Consider the following 18,561-nt stretch of genomic DNA (forward strand, 5'->3'; position numbering starts at 1 on the left):
CCCCCCCCCCCCCCCCCAAAAAAATGCTAGTCAAAATTTTGGATCTGCCTAAAATGGGATAGACACAAACGTTTGACGACGGTGATAGCACTTTTTGTGATCTGTAGATGGTAAGCTGAGTCGATCATTTACATTTTGTGTTGCGAAGTTCGCACGACTCTTCTGCCAAGTTGCCCAGGGGCCTAGGTATGTATGTTTGTGTGTATGCACACCCCTGCATCTGGATCACGAAGGGTTGTTGGTCCTGGCAAGGTTGGGCAAGACTGGGGTTCTTTCCGGCCCCTAGACCCCTTTTATATATACCCCATGTCGATGCGTTTTCCAGAGCTTCTTGTCTCCGCCTGGATGCCGTCACATACGGCCGTACGAGATATGCTTGCTTAGCAAATGTAGGTTGGTCTCATTGCGTCGTGTCTCGATCCACGGGATATGGCTTCTGACTTTACGGGACTTCTCTGATTGGCGCGCCGCTAATGTGTCGAAAGGACTTAAATGAATGGCGCTCTTTAGTCTACTATGAGGACCTCTCTATCGACGTGTTGATCTCTTCCCACGTGATACTCCATGTAACAGACCTCGGTATCTGTGTCTTCATACTCCTCACTTGAACTCTTCATTGCTAGAGTGAGAATGATATAAACCGTGGTAGTTATCTGCTGCATGCCAGGTGGTGGAACCCGTCTCTGATCAGTTTCCACGACTACTTTGCTTTGGGTGCTACTAGCCACAACCTGCCAGCGCACGTCGCCGAGCCGCCCGCGATACATACTCTACCAGCGTCCCCGGAGCCCCGGTGTAAACAGTCCCGTCATACCTTGAAGATGGCTCCCGTCCCCTCTCCGCCGCCGACACAGTTTGCGAAACTCTCCTTCCCTGCTCCGGGTGTGGTGGTCGTCACGTTGTCACGACCTGAGAAGCTAAACTGCATGTCTGCCGCAGATGTCGTCGAATTGACCAAGGTCTTCCGCTGGCTTGACGATGAGCCTTCTCTTCTGGTAGCTGTACTTACTGGCGCTGGCGAGAAGGCGTTTTCTACGGGTGCAGACTTGAAGGAATGGCAAGAGAAAGCATCTGCCAGAGGTGCAAAACCTGGTGCTGGTCCCGGCGATGTACCTGGAGCAGTTCCACTGTCCAACCGTGTTGGAAAAAAACCAGTGATCGCTGCCGTTAATGGCATGGCCCTAGGAGGGGGCTGCGAAATAGTTGTGAACTGCGACCTAGTCATTGCCGCCGATACAGCTACGTTTGGCTTGGTGGAGGTCAAGCGAGGTGTTGCACCATATGCTGGTGTTCTTCCGCGGTTGATCAGAACTCTGGGCCTCCAGAGGGCAAGCGAAATGGCCTTGACGGGGAATTACTTTACTGCTCAGAAAGCGATGGAGTGGGGTTTGGTCAACAAGGTGGTTCCGCAACAAGATGTGGTCAAGGAGGCAGTCAAATATGCGAAGGTCATCGCGGAAAATAGCCCTGACTCGGTTATTTGTACCAGAGCTGGACTAAGACAGGGGTGGGAGACTGCAAGTGTCGTGGAAGCCACTGCTATAACAAGAGGAAAAGAATGGGCTGAATTACAGAAAGGTGATAATATCCTCGAGGGCCTGAGGGCGTTCAAAGAGAAAAGACCACCTGTGTGGTCACCCTCCAAGTTATGATGTACCCAAACTATGATGATGGAATGTCAACGCAGCAGATTTCAAGACATCTGCAGCTGGAGGATTCAGGGACATGCAGGAGAGAATCGAACTAGATACCAAGAGATTGGGATCATACAGAATATTGCAGTTCACTTCAACCAATTTTGCTTTCGACAATCACCAGTTTTATCGAGATACTTTGGGCCAATTGCTCTTGAGATGTAGCTGGCACTGTTCTTTGATTCTGGACACATTTAGGATTTGGTCCTTGCTAAGTTGATCGCGTTCTTCAGAACGCAACTATGAAGGACAACCTCCCTCATATCTGCCCGTAGCAGCTTGTCCAAACCACTTTGCTCGATCAACCCACTGATCTTGGCTTTCTTTCAGCTTTTCGTCTGCCCAAACCTGCATAGCGACACCTTGTAATGCACGACTGAAGGCGAATGTCAAAGCCCAAGGAGCCGCATTTGGATTGGATTGCTTCTTTTTGTTGATGGCGTTGAGGAACGAGATTGAGTCCGAGTCGCTAAGACTGCCAGAAAGGAAGACGATGGTTGGTACAAGTGGCGGGACTGTCTTGCTCAGCAGATACACAGTGGCTTCTGCGACCTGTGTCGGGGTCGCTCTCTGGCCGGATTGGTCTCCCCGGACAACCATGGAAGCTTTCAAGACTAGACCAGCAAAATCGACCTTGTGCAGAGACAATCTCTCGAACATTGCAGAATAGGCAGCAATATGAGCCTCCAGAGAACGTTCTAGCGGCTGATCGTGCGTCATTAACACTTCGGGCTCGACAATTGGGATGAGACCAGCCTGCTGCGAGATGGCAGCATATCTTGCTAGGTCCTCGGCGTTGTCCATGATAGAAAGAGGTGACAGCGTGGAGGGAGGGACAATATAAGGACAGCGCCATTTACTGAAGTGAGCGTCTCGCTCATGGCACTGCTTGCATCTGCGGAACAAACCATCCAATCCTTGGGTTGTTGTTTCCTCGGGTGACGTACGTGGCAGTGCCACAGTACCATTGTCGACTTTGATACCAGGGATGATGCCGCGTTCCTTGATGATGCTCACGAAGGATTTGCCTTTGTACTTGGAATCCAGCTGAGCATCGAGTTTCATGAGCGTCTCTTCGAATGTGATTATCCCAGAAATGGATTTCTCAAACGACCCTTCGGCTGTGAACATGACATCTCGCTACTCACGGCGATTGTCTTCCATGTCCTCCTTCCCTACTTTTTCCAGCCTCTTCTTGATGCTCCCTATAGATTCATCCGCAGCTAATCATCCCTTGCTTTTAGCGCCTATAGCTAGATCTGTCTTGTGGAGTTCTTCATGCTCAAGCGGTCGCGGCGGTTGAAAATGCTGAGTTAGGAGAGGCGCGGATCCGTGAGCAGACATCTTCGTTTCTCGTCAGGCAGGTGCATTGTTTGACGATGCTGAGTGAAGGCGAATTGGGAAAGCAGACGAGTTTGAACACTATGTACCCTCCACAAGTTTGATTCTCCGTGGCATCCAGCATTCATTTTGGTCATAATGACGTTTATGCTCCATACCCGCATCGAAGCACATCTACATCTTCCCCGCAAAATGGTTAGATGAATGAGGCTCTTGTGGTGTTTGTAGTCTCTCTTGACGTAAGTCGTGCGGAGACTTTTGCTCGCCGTTCGAACGGGACTGGGGTGACGTCCAATGGTATGCCTCTCGACAGTGCTCTTCTCTGTGGATTAAGAATTATTGTTATCGGATTGATTCATCGTACAACCTACTGAAACGGATGAGCCAGACAAGTTCTGGGAGTGAAAAATTGTGGCGTCGCATAAGCATTGGAGGATGGGCAGGAATGTCCCACAAAGAGAGGGATCCATTGACCCATATTAGCAATTTGTCCTTTTGAACGCTGCTCGCGTCAAGATGTTCTTTTTATAGATTACATGGACGGAATGGATGCAGCAACTTGCCCCAATTTGAAAGTTTTCATTTAGAAGGACTCGTCCTTACCTTTGAATTGCGAAGTGATGCCATCGATTGTAGGGAGATTTCGACTTTCGTGGTGATCTCCGTGGCTTTCACACATGGGGGTAGTGAGACAATCCAAAAGAGGATTTGCCCATTGATTTCGACTCCGTGGATGATCTCCTCACAGCTTCAGCGAGGGGATTTCGAAACCATCTGTCTCTGAATTTCAAGGCTTTGGCGGCCTCGGATGCGTTCGGCGTAAACGTCTCTAGGTATGGATCGCCGTAGGTCTACATCCTTGCAAAATAGCATTGTTTGAATGTTTCTCCAAGAATGCATCTAGGAGACTGCATATCTCGCCGATTCTCATGTCCAGTTTCTGACCCATTATCATGCATTGACTATAAGCGAAAGTTCTGAGAGAGAAAGAGATAGATGAGGTGTTTGCCGTCCTTGGCTGTTATCAGTGGGCATAGTGCGTCGTTCGAGTCGTCTGCAACCATTATTGGATGAAGTGACAATCGTGTGTTCCGCGGAGCAATACTGGGATATCCCCGCGTTCCCCCATGCCAATGCTCAAAGCTCAGCAGCTTTCTTCAAAAGCCCGTCCGAGGCATACTTGGCAATGAGCTCCTGCTTCACGGTTTCAATCTCCGAGCCTTTGGTGGCGGCCAACGCATCGAGCCTCGCCTTTGCTTCTCCAACGAACAGAGTGTTTGTGAGATCTCCAAGTACCGAAAAGAATGTTGCACCACTCTCGGTCACCGGCGAGCTGAACTGAGTATAAACACCGTCTGTTTGTGTGCCGCGCATTATGAGAATCATTTTCTCGAAACCAATGGTGCCGGGACTCATCACGACGTGGACCTGTGACTGTTCGTTCACGAGGAATTTGTGGAGAGTGTTTGGTGGAACTGAGACCGCCTTCCCCACTTCGGGCTCGATCGGCTTGAGGCTCTCCTCGTTCATATCCTCTGAAGTCCAAACGGTCATTGAACCACTGACGAGGGTGAATGTCTCGGTAAAGTCAGCATGATAATGCGATGGAGCTTTGGAACCAGGAGCTAAGTCGGTATCGATAACTGTACGTTTGCCCCCATTTGTCAAGGATGATTCGACAATGGTTGGTATTTTATCGACATCCATTCTGGGTCTTGCACTCGCTGCTCTGGGCGGATGTCTATAGATATCTCCTTCAAGATTTGGTATGTAACCCAGGGAGACCTAAGGCTTTGATTCAAGTTGACACAGACTTGGAGAGAAGCCGTTAGCGGCCGAGAGAATGAATCCTTTTATAAGCACATCCAAAGGGTGACCCGAGTTGCTTCCACACATATCAGCATGTAGTATCGTACCGAGTGTGTGCAGGTATTCCCTGGCCATAGTTCGCATGTACTGGAGACAGTGGATGGATGAGAAAGTATGGAGCTTTAAAGACAACCACTCCTTTCTCGTATAGTGCAGCTAAAATCTGACCAGGCATGTGGTAGACAAACGGCGAATGCGACAAATGTTGATTCCACGACTGCCTCGGGCGGGGAGAGGCATCATGGACGTGGGCCGAACCATGGCGGAATTTCATCACTCATAGGATTTGACACCTCCACCAAACACTGCTAACTGTGCGCAAGGGGCTGCGGAGTCTTGATTGCAAACAATCAAAATGATATCTTTGGAGGTGTCAGAACTGGGACCAGGCAATGTGGAAGAAGAATCTGGGGTGGTTGGATCGATTGCTCGTTCGGTACTCGATGGCTGCGAGGTTGGCGCCTAACGCACACTGTACAGCAATATATGAGAGCAAAGGGTGTATCTGCGTAGAAAGATGGTTGGCGGCCCTACGGATGTTGCAGCGAGACTGATGTTGGGCGGGCGAACAGTGAGCGAAAAGATGGGCAATCGGCTGAGTCCCCTTGTCTCCCGCGCCGGTCCCGGCCCGATGGTTGACCTATGACGCCCCGATCTCACAGCACCTTCTTGACCTTAGGGGTTACAGGATGGCTAGGAGGTATCTTGGGATATCATGAGCTCCGGGTGGACGAAATCCGGCTTGAGGGACGACCTGAGCGATCCCCATATGGATCGGTAAACTCACTACCTAGTAAGCTTGTCCCGCTCTTCGCTCCTCCTCAGTACTTCTAGCCGGATCCTAGTGGCTGGTAAGACCTATCTAGTGGCTTAGGTGGGAAGCCAAATCTCACCTCCTGGCTGGCTCATAGTATGCTCGTGGCTTATTCTCCCGCCCTCTTGAGCCCAGTCCGGACTCCGGCACCTTTCACTGCTACTAAAAGCTGCTGTTTCCTCTAATTATGTTTAAGGGAACATCTCACCGGCGTTTGCCCCTGATGACAGATGTTGATCGTGACGGGCACCACCTCCTGCAACCCCTCTTGAACAAGGTATCATTGATATACTTGTGGCAATCGGCTCATGGCGTGCTAAAATTTGCCGATGGCGCGATCTGATTGAACGGTGCCTGGAACATACAAGCTTTTGGCTGCATGCGGATGTTGTCTCGCGGTAAAGGTAAAAATCACCTAAGAATATTCCAATGCTTGAATCCCCAAACCTGTTGGAACTTTTATTCGATGTTGGTAGACTTGGGTATCATCGATATAGGCTGTGGTTGAGTTCTCGAAGGACAGATTTGTCCGACACTGACACGTTGACAGATCCCATAATCCAGGGTACGGAAAAAGATAATCTTCACTTAGAATATTGGGTAACCCTGTCCCTTTGAGAGAATCAGCTACCTCTGCCTCTCAGGTTACTGAGCACTTCCCCCTTACAGACGTCAGGAACGCCAGGCTTCTCCTTCAATCGACTCGGATTGATAGGCACCGAACAGGCTCGCAGGTACCTCGTACGAAGTACCAAGTATCTAGCTCCTCGATATGGTTAGTGTCTTGGCGGGGATTTGCTTTCCCCAGAGTTGCATCTTACACCGTCTTTGTTTTCGACTTTGACTTGTGCCAACTTGGATATATGTGAGACGTCTGTTGGCGGCAGAGAATTGTTTTCGACTCATATACATACCGACAGAATGGTATCCGAGAAGTAGCGGCTCGAGGTTTGCGTCAAAAAGTCGAACACTCAATATATTTTGCTACCTGGAAGACGGACTTGTGCGTGGCTGCAGCCTATACGCCTAGCGTCTCGTGGCTTGCTCAACCACCATGTCCTCAAAATCGAACAATGCAATCTCAAGATTTGGCTCCCTATGGCCAAGACCCTTCGTCCAAGAGCCTGTTGACGTCCTGGATATCGAACCCAAAAGCTCGCCAACACCATGGAGCACACTATTCCTCTTCGCACTCTCAGCGCTCGGATTGGCAGCTCAACTTGCTGTGGCAATACATGCGTCGTGGGCAATCCTCGCTACCGTGCTTTGGGTTGCCGCGGCTCTTCATATTGTAACGTGGCGCCCGAGGACCGCCTCGATATTTCTGTTTTTCGATTTCTTCGCCATCTTTGTGGTGGGAGCATGCATGGTTGCCACTCAGTTTCATGAACACATGGGTAGCAAGAACGCAATTCTCGCATTTTGCAGTGCGGGACTGGCTGCCGCTGCCGTTATTGTCGTTATCAACATGCCGCTTCGTGACTCAGCTTTGAGTCGCGCTGAGATCAGTCGTCCTTTCGCAACACCATCCCACGCATTCCGATCTCCTGAGGACAACCTTACACTCCTGCAATGGATGACAGTGTCTTGGCTATCACCCTTGATCAAGATCGGGAACAGGAGACAGCTCCATGACGAAGACGTCTGGGCCCTCGCCTATGAGTTTCAGCATCGACATCTGCACGATGCCTTCCGCGAGCTCAAGGGCACCGTTGTCCGAAGGTTGCTGAAAGCAAACTGGATTGACCTGGTTCTTCTGACAGCTCTGGCGATCCTGGAACTAGCTGCCAATTACTCCGCTCCCATGATTCTCCAAAAGCTCCTGCAGGCCATGGAAAGAATAGGCATTGACAGGCGACCAGCAATCGTGTATGCAATCCTCATACTTGTGGTCAGAGTTGTCTCCGCTCAGAGTGCAGTCTTCAGCTTGTGGTTTGGACGACGATGTTATGAACGGTCTCGCGGCGAGATGATCACCATGTTATATGAAAAGACGTTGAATCGGAAAATCCTGGGCAGTTTGCCCCAGCAAGCCGAGAGTCAAGCCGAGAGTCAAGCCGAGTCCGCCATGGAAGGCTCCGCTGATGCTTCCGACCCGGGAGAGACGGGGCCATTGCCCGAGACAGAAGGTCTCATCAGCGGGCAACTCAAACAACCCAAAAGCTTTGCAAACCTGGCCAGTGGGGCAATCCGCAAAGCCAGATCCTTCTTCCTCTCCAAAAAGGGAGCGATGACTGAGAAAAAACCACCAGCATCAATGGGAAAGATCCTCAACTTGATGCGGAATGATGTTTATGAGGTCGCGCAACGCTTTTGGGAGTTCCAAACTTTGATCAACAAGCCGCTTGGTCTCATCGTCTCTATTTTTCTCATCTGGCAAATGCTTGGATGGTCCTGCATCGTTGGTGTCGCAGTAGTTGTTATCGCACAGATCTTTAACTACGTTCTGGCCCGCATCCTCGTCGGCTGGGAAAGGGAACGCCGGAAAGTCACAGACATCAAATTACAAAAGATCAGTCAGTACGTCGAGGCTATAAGGCACCTGCGATGGTATGGGTGGCACTTCACATGGCTTGATGGTGTTATAGCCTCCCGGCAGAAAGAACTCAACCTGAGAATCATTACGTTTTTGTTGAATTCAGCCATCAAGTTTTTGAACTCATTTGCAAGCGGCATGCTCCCGGTCGCCACGTTTTATGCTTACACTATCGCGGCAGGACATGAGCTGCGTATTGACATTGCTTTTCCAGCACTGCAGCTTTTCTCCCTTCTGCAGAGCAATATTCGAGAGCTACCAACGCTGATCACAGTCTTACTGAACGCTTCGGTGGCAGTTGGACGAATCTCAGAATTCATTGCCGAACCGGATAAGTTTCATGAAGCGGACAGTCGAGAGTATACGGACGACCGACTGGAGCTGCAAAATGCCTCCTTCTCATGGCCCGGTCTCTCGCGGACAGTTCTCCGGGATCTCAATCTCTCATTCTCTCCGGGATTGACTGTCGTCTTCGGCCCGGTGGCAGCAGGCAAAACAGCCTTGCTACAGGCGCTTCTAGGGGAGCTTGATCTGCGCGGCGGGAAACTAATGAAGCCACCAGCCCCAATCGGCTATTGTGCCCAAACACCGTGGCTTCAAAGCATGAGCATCCGGGAAAACATTCTTTTCAATTCGCAATATGACGATGCTCGCTACAAGAGGACGTTAGAAGCATGCGGGCTTCTGCCGGACCTTGCCAATTTCAAATTTGGTGACCTTTCCAATACCGGCGAGAACGGCATTGGTCTATCCGGTGGCCAAAAGGCCAGAGTCGCTCTTGCACGGGCAGTTTACAGTCGAGCAAAAATCCTCTTGCTCGACGATCCTCTTAGCGCCTTGGACCAACAAACGGCAGAATGGATTGTCGCGAGATGTTTTTGCGGCAGTCTCATGGAAGGTCGTATTATCGTCCTTGTGACTCACCGAACTGATCTTTGTCAGCACCTGGCGTCCCAGCTAATCGAAATCTTGGACGGTACGGCGTTGCTGCATCGAAATGATGAGGACCTATCAAAAACCCTATCGGCAACTGGACCAGAGGCAGATCCGATGGAAGCTGAAGGCAATGTCGAACCCATCGATGAATCTGCCGCGGTTCCAGACAAATTCGTGGAAGAAGAACACCGAGCGCACGGTGGAGTGCAGCTTCAAGTTTACTGGGAATACATCAAAGCTGGGACACTGAGATGGTGGTGCATGGTTGTCTTGACGGCCGTAATTTGTCGCGTCACTTATGTCAGTGAAAGCTGGTTCCTGAAAGAATGGGGAGAAGCATACAACAAAGCGAAACTCCGGTTGCTGACTCGCGAGGGATTTGACTTTGAGATTCACCTTCTTCAAAGTCCAATCTCAGGTCTGTTCGACAAGTTTCCCGATCCAGCCGTCAATGTCCGGCCTTGGCTTCTCGGCTTTCTTGTCATCGTGGCGTGCGAGACCGTGGGACTGATGCTTTCCCAGATGTCCATGCTGGTCGTCACATACTCTGCTGCGCGTCGGATGTTCAAGGTTGTCATGGGTCGTATAAGCAACGCCAACTTCCAGTTTTATGATGTGACACCGGTTGGGAGATTGATGAATCGATTGACGTCAGATATGGGGACCATCGATGGCAATATCGCCGAGCTGTTCCTCACAGTCATATGGTATGCCGTTGCCTGGATCTCCTCCATGGTCGTGATTGCCAGCATCACGCCGATATTTCTGGTATTCGCCATTTGCTTAACGCTGGCGTTTGTGCTGATCTTCCTGCGATTTCTACCCACGTCACAAAGCTTGAGGCGCCTTGAGATGGTCTCTCTCACCCCCTTGATGTCTAATTTCGGTGCATTGCTGAACGGGCTGATGACCGTTAGAGCTTTCTGTGCACAATCACAATTTCAGGAGAGAAACATCCAGGTCACAGACGCATTCCAGAAGATGGATCATTTCTACTGGAGTCTGCAGGGATGGCTGATGTATCGTTTCGACACGCTCTCAGCAGTGTCCACCTTTCTCCTAACTATCCTGGCAATTTTCTCCAACCTCTCGGCTGGTTTGACTGCGTTTCTCTTAATCTCTGCGAACAAGTTTGTCCAATCGACCCATGCCATTTGCAAATCATACGGCCAACTCCAACTGAACTTCGTGTCTGTTGAGCGAGTGGTTGAATTGGTCCACATTGAACAGGAGCCCCCGAGCTCGATTCAGCCGCCAGCCGCTTGGCCCACGTATGGAAGCGAGGTTGTCTTCGAGGATGTCACTATTCGATATCAGCCTCATCTTGACCCGGCACTGACAAATGTTTCACTTCGGTTCAAGGGAGGATCGACAAATGCCATCACTGGCAGAACAGGGTCCGGCAAGTCTACTCTTGCGATGGCACTGTTAGCAACAATCACTCCTGAGTCCGGGCGCATCTTGGTTGATGGGATCGACATCACCAAAGTTGACAAGCAGGCATTAAGAAGCAGAATAACCTTTCTAGCACAAGAACCTATCCTCTTCCCGGGGTCCTTGCGTCACAATCTTGATCCAATGGAGGAACATTCTGACTTTGCCTGTGAATCTGTGCTGTCAAGGGTTTGCGGGAAGTATGGGTGGACGCTGCAGACACAGATCGATACTGGAGGACGAAATTTGAGTCAGGGGCAGCGACAATTGGTTGGACTTGCCCGAGCAATATTGCGGAGAAGCGCAATTGTCATCATGGACGAAGCAACGGCCAGCATTGATTTGGACACGGCTGCCGAAATACAGCGTGTGTTGAGGGAGGAGTTGCGGGAAAGCACAATCATCACCATTGCCCACCGGGTCACAGCTGTGGAAAATGCCGACTTTTGTGTTGTGCTTTCGGCTGGTCGTGTTGTACACCAGGGCCGGACTAACGAGACTGGGTTCTAGATCAGTTATTGCGGGCGTTCAGGTCGAAGGTAGCTCAGCGGCACGATGGACGTAATAGAGCATATAGATTGATACAGGACTTGGACGGAAGGAGTTGTCGCGCAACAGTGCCATTTGCGATACAGAAGAGCGAGCCCACAGAGAGCCGCCGGTTGTACACCGCTTCTCATTCATCCAGCTCTTAGACGCAGAACCTTGCTATTCCCCCGAGGGTGCATCCGGCGCTTCAGCCCTGGGTCGAGCGCGGCCACTGTTGGCATTGCGGAGGAAGTGCATCTTTCTCTCCCCATGGTGGCTAGGAATTGATGTCCTTTGTCCGGAGGCCCCTCGCAACTTGGCCACCCTCGGACACGACTTTCTCGTAGTATTGATGCTGTGAGAGAGCACGGCAGGAAAGGACAGTAGGAGACGGAAGGATTTCCAAGTGCTCTTGATACAGTAGCCCAGCTACCTGGGCACCGAGCATTAGCAGGGATCGACAGGGGGACACCTTCTCTTGCTTCTCCAACCTGCGCCTAGATCATGAACTACGAGGAGTTCGGCAACGTTCGTGTGAAGAGTGAGCCACGGCTTTGGTCGGTAGAATGCGAGGAGACGGTTATTGCAACGCATGCAGCAGACGTGGTTGGACTTTGGACAGTGGAAACATCCAGAACGTTTTGGGCTGCTCGCTGTGGTTTAATAGCCTCTCAAAGTGCGGCATTGCCAAGCACAACCGTTTGGCAAAATGACGTTTCGAATTTCTGCTTCCTCAGCTTCAACTTCATTCAAATGCCTCGACAAAGGCATTCTCCCAAGTTCCATATCTCCTAGGTAGTCATTGTGAGCTCAGTGATGCAGTATTGAAGAAATGTTCCTTCATACCCAGGTAGGGACAATCTTTGTTCAATCCGCATCCGAATAGACACTCGCTTCCTTCTGTGTTGTGGCGTCAAACTCCGCCTTTTCTGCCATCATGTCAGACACTCCAAATTCTACCGACGACGACCGAGCAGCACGTGTCATCGCTGGACATCTCCCTTCAGGGTATACTGCAGGCCTCGATAGTGTGCATGGTGACAGCGATGCCCCAAGAGAGCCTGGGGAGCCTGAACCGGAATCATCTCTAAAACTCCAAGGGGGTGACATACACCGCGATCTGTACAAAATTCAACAGCGGAACAGATTGCAGCGGGCTGCTACCTTTTCCCATCCCAATGACTCCTCCACCGCAATGGAAAACGAGACATCGGTTGCAGAGCAACTTGCCCCAGGTGGCTTCCGTCGAGAGTTCGTCCGCAAAAAGCACGGTCGTTTCAATCCTGCTGTCATTCCCGTCACCCGGAACTTCGTCGAGTTTCTCTCACTATATGGCTCCTTTGCTGGTGAGGACCTGGAGGACTCGGAGGAGGAATCAGCGCTTGAAGATGAAGAAGGGGCGCCTTCGGAGAGGAGACCACTCCTGCCTCGGCGGCGGACCGCTGTAGCAAAACCAGGAGACGCCGGCACCACCAAGACCTTCTTCACCTTGCTCAAGGCCTTTATCGGTACTGGAATCATGTTCTTACCAAAGGCGTTCAACAATGGCGGTATCCTGTTCTCGTCCATGGCCCTGTTGACGGTTTCGCTCGCCACAACATGGGCGTTCCATCTCTTGTTGCGGTGTCGACAAATACACAAGAAGAGCGGGTATGGCGAGCTTGGTGAAGTAATTGGTGGTCCTAGAATGCGGGCTATCATTCTCGGGTCTGTCACGATCTCGCAACTTGGGTTCGTCTGTGCTGGCACGGTTTTCGTAGCACAAAATCTGTATTCCTTCCAAGATGCAGTCACCAAAGGTCCAGCTCCAGTATCGACCAATATCCTGATTACCCTACAGCTGATCGCTTTGGTCCCACTCGCATTCATTCGCAACATCTCTAAACTTGGTCCTGCGGCGCTTGTGGCGGACGTCTTCATCCTGCTCGGGCTAGCTTACATTTACTACTACGACATTTCCTGCTTGATCGACCACGGACTCAATTCAACTGTCCAATTGTTCAATCCGCAGCACTACACTCTGACCATCGGGTCAGCCATATTCACTTTTGAAGGGATTGGCCTCATTCTTCCCATTCAGTCCTCCATGCGAGATCCCGACAAGTTCGAGCCCCTTCTCTGGGTCATAATGCTCATCATTACTGTCATCTTCACCTCGATAGGAGCGCTTTGCTACGCGACCTTTGGGTCTGCGACTAAAATCGAAGTCATCTCCAACTTCCCACAAGGGAGCAGGCTTGTCAATGCGGTCCAACTTTTGTACGCCCTCGCCGTTATGGCCGGCACACCAGTCCAACTATTTCCAGCCCTTCGAATCCTGGAGGGGAAGATGTTTGGCCACCGTTCCGGCAAGCGGGACATGTCCATCAAGTGGAAGAAGAATGGCTTCAGAACCGTTCTCATTGTTCTTTGTGCTTTGGTGGCAATTTTGGGATCCAGCAACCTTGACACATTTGTGGCACTTATTGGTTCGATCTGTTGCGTTCCGCTTGTATACATATACCCTCCGCTCCTCCACTACAAAGGTGTGGCAAGGTCAAGCGGGGAGAAGGCCGGAGATGTCGTGTTGATGATATTGGGGATTGTTTGCATGATTTACACGGCTATCATTACTATTGCCACTAGCTTCATGTAGCAACTGGGAATTCTGGTACCAAAAGTTGAGACCATTCTTGAATGTTAAGAGACAATCCTGACGGATATCCCACAAACTTTGCTGGGCTAGCAGAATTGACCGATTCCGTCTTCACCCACACGTTCTTGTTCTGCTGCCTCCAACTCGTGTCAGAGCACTTTAACGTTGCTCCTTGAGGGCTTTCGCTTGGTCGAATCGGGCAATGGATCTGCGTCGTCGACATTGTGGCTGCCACGCTGGCTTTGAGAAGGTATCCCGTCTGCGCATGAACAATGCCTAGGTCCCCTGGGTGGATTCAATGAAGGGTGATCCTAATTCCACGGTTCGTTCATTGCAGAAGTGGTCTTATGGGACAAATACAGCTTTTCCCGGAGACGACCTACCGGAGTCTCCTGGGCCTTGCATCAAGTCAGGATGGGTGTTCTGCGAGTTAGAGCTTTACGGTTCTTCAACTGCGCTGGTGTTTGCAAGCAGACTCTGATGCTCAAGATCTTAGTCTCGGGCTCCTTGAGATGTTTCCAGGCATGAGTGACGGCCAACGAAAGGATGACAGTCAGTTCGACTGAAGACTCTCCAGCTTGGCCGTCCATCGCATATCATGTTGGCTTGCCATTCGGCCTCGTGCCTCGCACCAGAAAATGAGGAACTCATCTGCTTTAAAACTGCTGGTTCACCACGATGTGAGAGAGTGATTCTCCTGGGCGACGCGGGGGACCGGTCACGAAAGAGGCAGAGAGACGGGTGACGGGTTATTAACCCCATAGTGTCGGTGTCGATTAGTCCCAGAGTGCGCCTTGTGCGCTCAAGGCAATCTGTTTGCAACATCAACCCGGAATCCTTGCAAATGCCAGCATGGGGGTCCCTGACTCCCATGCTTCTAGAGGTGAGATGAGCACGGTTGGATTCTCTCCGACAAGCGGCAAGAGACTCATCAAATCATATTCTCCATTTCGGGGCCAGCGTGATAGGGGCCCATTAAAGCTCGTATTAGGATACGGGGACCAAAAGAGAATCCAAGTATAACTTACATGCTGATTCTGGTGAACTTTGGTAGACCATTCCCTGCATCGCCAAGAACACACGGCTATATCTACCTCCTACGGTAGGAGGCCTTAAGAAAGGAGTTGTCGTTCTGCCCAAGACTATTGGTTGGGTATTGAACCGCAATAGGGCCATGTTGGAACATGCTGGCACATGCCAAGCACATCCGCTCCTTTAATTTCAGACTTCACCCAGAGCCTCGAAGGAAGTTCAGACCTGCTGAACTCAGACACAGCTCGGGCTGTCCAACACAACACAAGGCACACTTCCGCTTCCATCAGGATTATCCCCCTGCCATGATTCTCTTGATCGACCTCGAAATGGCGACCTCAGCGGCTCAGAAACTCAAAGAGGCTATGATTTGCAACGACGCCGGGTCTGTTCGTAACACAACTGCGCTCCTGGGAAATTGCAACACTCTGTGGCGAGCTCCCTCGGGCAAAAGTTTCAACCTTGCAAGCCCTCGAACTTTGCAATTCAGCTAATCACCAAATTCACGCACCAACATGGCCATCGCGGAGGTTGAGCATCAGAATCTACCGACACCCACAGGTAGAAGACGCCACCTTCACCGACATCCGGACTTGGCAAAACCTAACGCGTCTGGCGTCAAACGATCGCTGACCAACTGTTCCAGGCGTGGCTTGGACAAGGCTACGGGATAAGGCGCGACCATGCTTTACCTGGGTGATTGAGAGAGATTACGCCAATCTTCCTCTTGATGCATATGAGAAACTCTATCTTGAACGCCCCGATGGCTGGAGATACAAAAGCCTCCTCTGGTCTCTGGCCAGAGAGAAGCAGCAGCAAAGCTCATGTCACTCTCTTAAAAGGTTCGCTTCATTCGTGTCCAGTCACTCGTTTCAACTCGCTCAAGTCACTCGCTTTTCGTATCGTCCTTCTACCGGCTTTGCTCTGTCCAACTTCGCATCTCATCGACCTTCGCCAACCTCAATCACCATGAAGTTCTCCAGCATTTTTGCGCCTCTCGCTCTGGCCTCGGCCGTCACCGCTGCTCCCGGCTGGAAAGACTGGCACGGTGCGGGTCCGAAATGCCCTGAGAGCACTTGCCTGTCTCAAGCCGACGCCGATGATATTGTTGCCAAGTTCGTCAGCATTCTTGATCATCCGGACGTTGCTGCTTCGAATGCCACTGCTCAAGCCTTGTTGGGGGACAATTTCTTCGAGAAATCCGACTCCATCAATATGCTTGCTGGCCACCCGGTATGGATGCACCATTACCATTAGCCCTGATTCTCTGCCGTTACTAATGCAATGTAGATTGGCGCCACCACATTCTCTGGCAAGGCCCAGTACATTCAAGGTGTTCTCCTCGCTCCATCCATCACCAACATCACGACGTACAAGACTATGGTCGCTGGCTGCACCAACGTCCTATGGTACTGGAACATGGCGGGCATTGGAAGCAAGAAGATCCCAGTCAATGGATTCAACCTCTTCGAGATCACCCCTGAGAAGCAGATTGCCGACATGTTCGTTGAATTCAACAACATTGGATGGGGCATCGACACTGGCTTCACAGTCACCAGCCGCAATGGCACGAAGCTTCCTTTGGCATAAAGCACTTGTGGCGGAGCGGCGCCGGGTATGATGCCAAATTCTCTTCTTGATGAGGATTACGGCTGCATTTTCGTCATGATACCAATGTTCTATTCTTCTTCTGGATGCTATTGGCTTGCCGCCTCTGCGGCAGCTAGGGACCTGCAATGGATCACAGGGACTTGGATTATGCAGAAGTAGAAGTTCATTTTGTCGCACAACACATGCCTTTGTCCCGGACAAGCTACATCAATCTCTATCTTTGTGCCGCCCAATCGAAACCCGTGTGATTGCTTATGAACTGCCTCGTAACAGTACAGCACACCATGCTCGAAACAATTGAAAGCTGGAAGCTGACTGGGGGATACTGGAAACAACAGCATGAGGCCAGAATTTGCGTGTCCGACTTGTGGAACCATATGTAGATTACAACCTGCGTCACTGTCTTAAGTAGAATTCGATTCACCTCCCCCGATTTCCATGATTTGGAACGCTTAAATCGCACCCGTAGCCTATGCATGCAAGAACCCGTGTTCAAACTACCTCGTACAGTACCAGCATTTGGGGGACCTCCAAGGTCGCTACAATCTGGTTCAAGTCCCCCGACCGGATGAGCACAAAGAGACGTTGGACATCTAGAAAGATGTCTTCAGATGATACCCCTTTCGGTCAGCCTCGTGCATATTACGGGGTCTTACGGGTTGACCTCGATAATGATCTGCCCTTCGCCTCCCAGGTCCTTCTCGACCTTTGTTCCAAACCGATGACACAATTTTCTGAATATATGCTCAACCCATTCATGATCCGGATCGTCTTTCTGCAGCAACTGTGCGTGGAATCGCTCGATTCTGTTTGGAAAGACCTCCAGCCTCCTTACCTCGAGCTCGCTTTTTCCCTCCTTCTCTGTCTTCTCTCCAAGAGAGACCCTCCACGCCGCACTCAAGTCATTCCTGAATTTGGGGTCGACAGCATAATCATCCACGAAGTCTCCACACCCGTAGACCACCAACTTCCCTTTGTATATCTCCACGCCTTGAACATGGTGGCTGCTGTGCCCGTGGATTATGTCCACGCCGCACTCATCGATCATCCAATGCGCCAAGTCGACGATCTCCCTGGCGGGATGCCAGCGGTAGTTTGGGCCCCAGTGCATCGACACGACTTTCAACCCCAACTTTCTCTGTCCCTCGCGGTGATCCTCCGCCAGGAGCTGCCCTTTAATCATCTCTCTCCCTTTTCCCGAGTAGTCGATGAGGTTGAAGGTGTCCACGGCCTTCCACTCGCTGGGGTGATCCGCGAAACTCCAGCATTTGATATCCCACCCGTCTTCACCCCCAAGCCGCAATGTGGCGGGCCTGCCAGCCTCCTCCTTTGTTCTACCCGCCCCTGCAAACTCGACGCCATTCTCGTCCAACGTCTTGACTGTTTCTTGCAGTCCTTCGATGTCCCAGTCTAGCGTATGGTTGTTCGCCAAACTCACGCAGCCCCTTTTCATTCCACCGCCCATGCCGACGTCTGTCAAACATTGGACGTTCCCCGGATGAGTGCGGTAATTGAACACCTTGCTCGGCCACTTCTTCTCGCTTGTCGTCACGGCCGTTTCAAGGTTTGCAAGCACAAGATCAGACTTTCGGATCAAGTCGGTACAATTTCCCCAAGGCGACAGATAGTCGTATGACTTGAGTTGGGGATAACGTGGGAGAATGTGCTTGTCAACTGTCCATGCGGCCGATTCGGGGTCGGAATGTGATGACTGTCGAGCTATACTGGTGGGCAGTAGGGCGTCGATGAGTCGGCCAATCATTACATCACCGAGGAGAAGGAGAGTATATGTTTTGGGTGTAGTTGGCATTATGAAAGGAGAGGCTTTCAAAGTTCAACTATGTGATGCGACCGCGGCGTTTAGACCCTGATAGTCAGTATAAAGGTTCTCAAAAGAGATGCCTATGGGGGAAAAAAGGCTCCCCGTAGATCATGGAGGGTTTTTTTTTCTTGCATCGGGGATCGATGCTACATAGTTTAGTCGATGGTGAGGAAATGCGAGGGTATCGCAGTTGATGAAATATCTTAGAGGGGAGTATTTGTAGAGACATAGAGTGTAGCAATGGTGTGAGAATGGTATGACGCAACTGCATGGCTTTGGGCCTTTGGCGACCTTAAGCAAGATATTATT

At 51.0% G+C, this 18,561-nt stretch overlaps 7 protein-coding genes across 7 annotated transcripts; 4 read left to right on the plus strand and 3 right to left on the minus strand.

The window, feature by feature from the left end:
* Nucleotides 1-821: 821 nt before the first annotated feature.
* Z519_05084 (uncharacterized protein) lies at nt 822-1,652 on the plus strand (the record flags this gene model as incomplete). The annotated part of the gene is made up of 1 exon (XM_016762825.1): nt 822-1,652. One exon carries the CDS (start codon nt 822-824, stop codon nt 1,650-1,652), a length of 831 nt encoding a protein of 276 aa, XP_016620438.1.
* A 282-nt stretch (nt 1,653-1,934) lies between these two features.
* Z519_05085 (uncharacterized protein) lies at nt 1,935-2,825 on the minus strand (the record flags this gene model as incomplete). The annotated part of the gene is made up of 1 exon (XM_016762826.1): nt 1,935-2,825. One exon carries the CDS (start codon nt 2,823-2,825, stop codon nt 1,935-1,937), a length of 891 nt encoding a protein of 296 aa, XP_016620439.1.
* Nucleotides 2,826-4,172: 1,347 nt separating this feature from the next.
* On the minus strand, nt 4,173-4,742 carry Z519_05086 (uncharacterized protein; the record flags this gene model as incomplete). Its single annotated transcript, XM_016762827.1, has 1 exon — nt 4,173-4,742. One exon carries the CDS (start codon nt 4,740-4,742, stop codon nt 4,173-4,175), a length of 570 nt encoding a protein of 189 aa, XP_016620440.1.
* A 2,030-nt stretch (nt 4,743-6,772) lies between these two features.
* Z519_05087 (uncharacterized protein) lies at nt 6,773-11,134 on the plus strand (the record flags this gene model as incomplete). Its single annotated transcript, XM_016762828.1, has 1 exon — nt 6,773-11,134. The coding sequence occupies one exon, from the start codon at nt 6,773-6,775 to the stop codon at nt 11,132-11,134; it is 4,362 nt and encodes a 1,453-aa protein (XP_016620441.1).
* Nucleotides 11,135-12,089: 955 nt separating this feature from the next.
* Z519_05088 (uncharacterized protein) lies at nt 12,090-13,787 on the plus strand (the record flags this gene model as incomplete). Its single annotated transcript, XM_016762829.1, has 1 exon — nt 12,090-13,787. One exon carries the CDS (start codon nt 12,090-12,092, stop codon nt 13,785-13,787), a length of 1,698 nt encoding a protein of 565 aa, XP_016620442.1.
* A 2,001-nt stretch (nt 13,788-15,788) lies between these two features.
* Z519_05089 (uncharacterized protein) lies at nt 15,789-16,409 on the plus strand (the record flags this gene model as incomplete). Its single annotated transcript, XM_016762830.1, has 2 exons — nt 15,789-16,052; nt 16,110-16,409. 2 exons carry the CDS (start codon nt 15,789-15,791, stop codon nt 16,407-16,409), a joined length of 564 nt encoding a protein of 187 aa, XP_016620443.1.
* Nucleotides 16,410-17,082: 673 nt separating this feature from the next.
* On the minus strand, nt 17,083-18,240 carry Z519_05090 (uncharacterized protein; the record flags this gene model as incomplete). The annotated part of the gene is made up of 1 exon (XM_016762831.1): nt 17,083-18,240. The coding sequence occupies one exon, from the start codon at nt 18,238-18,240 to the stop codon at nt 17,083-17,085; it is 1,158 nt and encodes a 385-aa protein (XP_016620444.1).
* Nucleotides 18,241-18,561: the final 321 nt, after the last annotated feature.

The sequence above is a fragment of the Cladophialophora bantiana genome, assembly GCF_000835475.1.
Source record: "Cladophialophora bantiana CBS 173.52 unplaced genomic scaffold supercont1.7, whole genome shotgun sequence".
In the NCBI taxonomy this organism is placed as follows: Eukaryota; Fungi; Ascomycota; class Eurotiomycetes; order Chaetothyriales; family Herpotrichiellaceae; genus Cladophialophora; species Cladophialophora bantiana.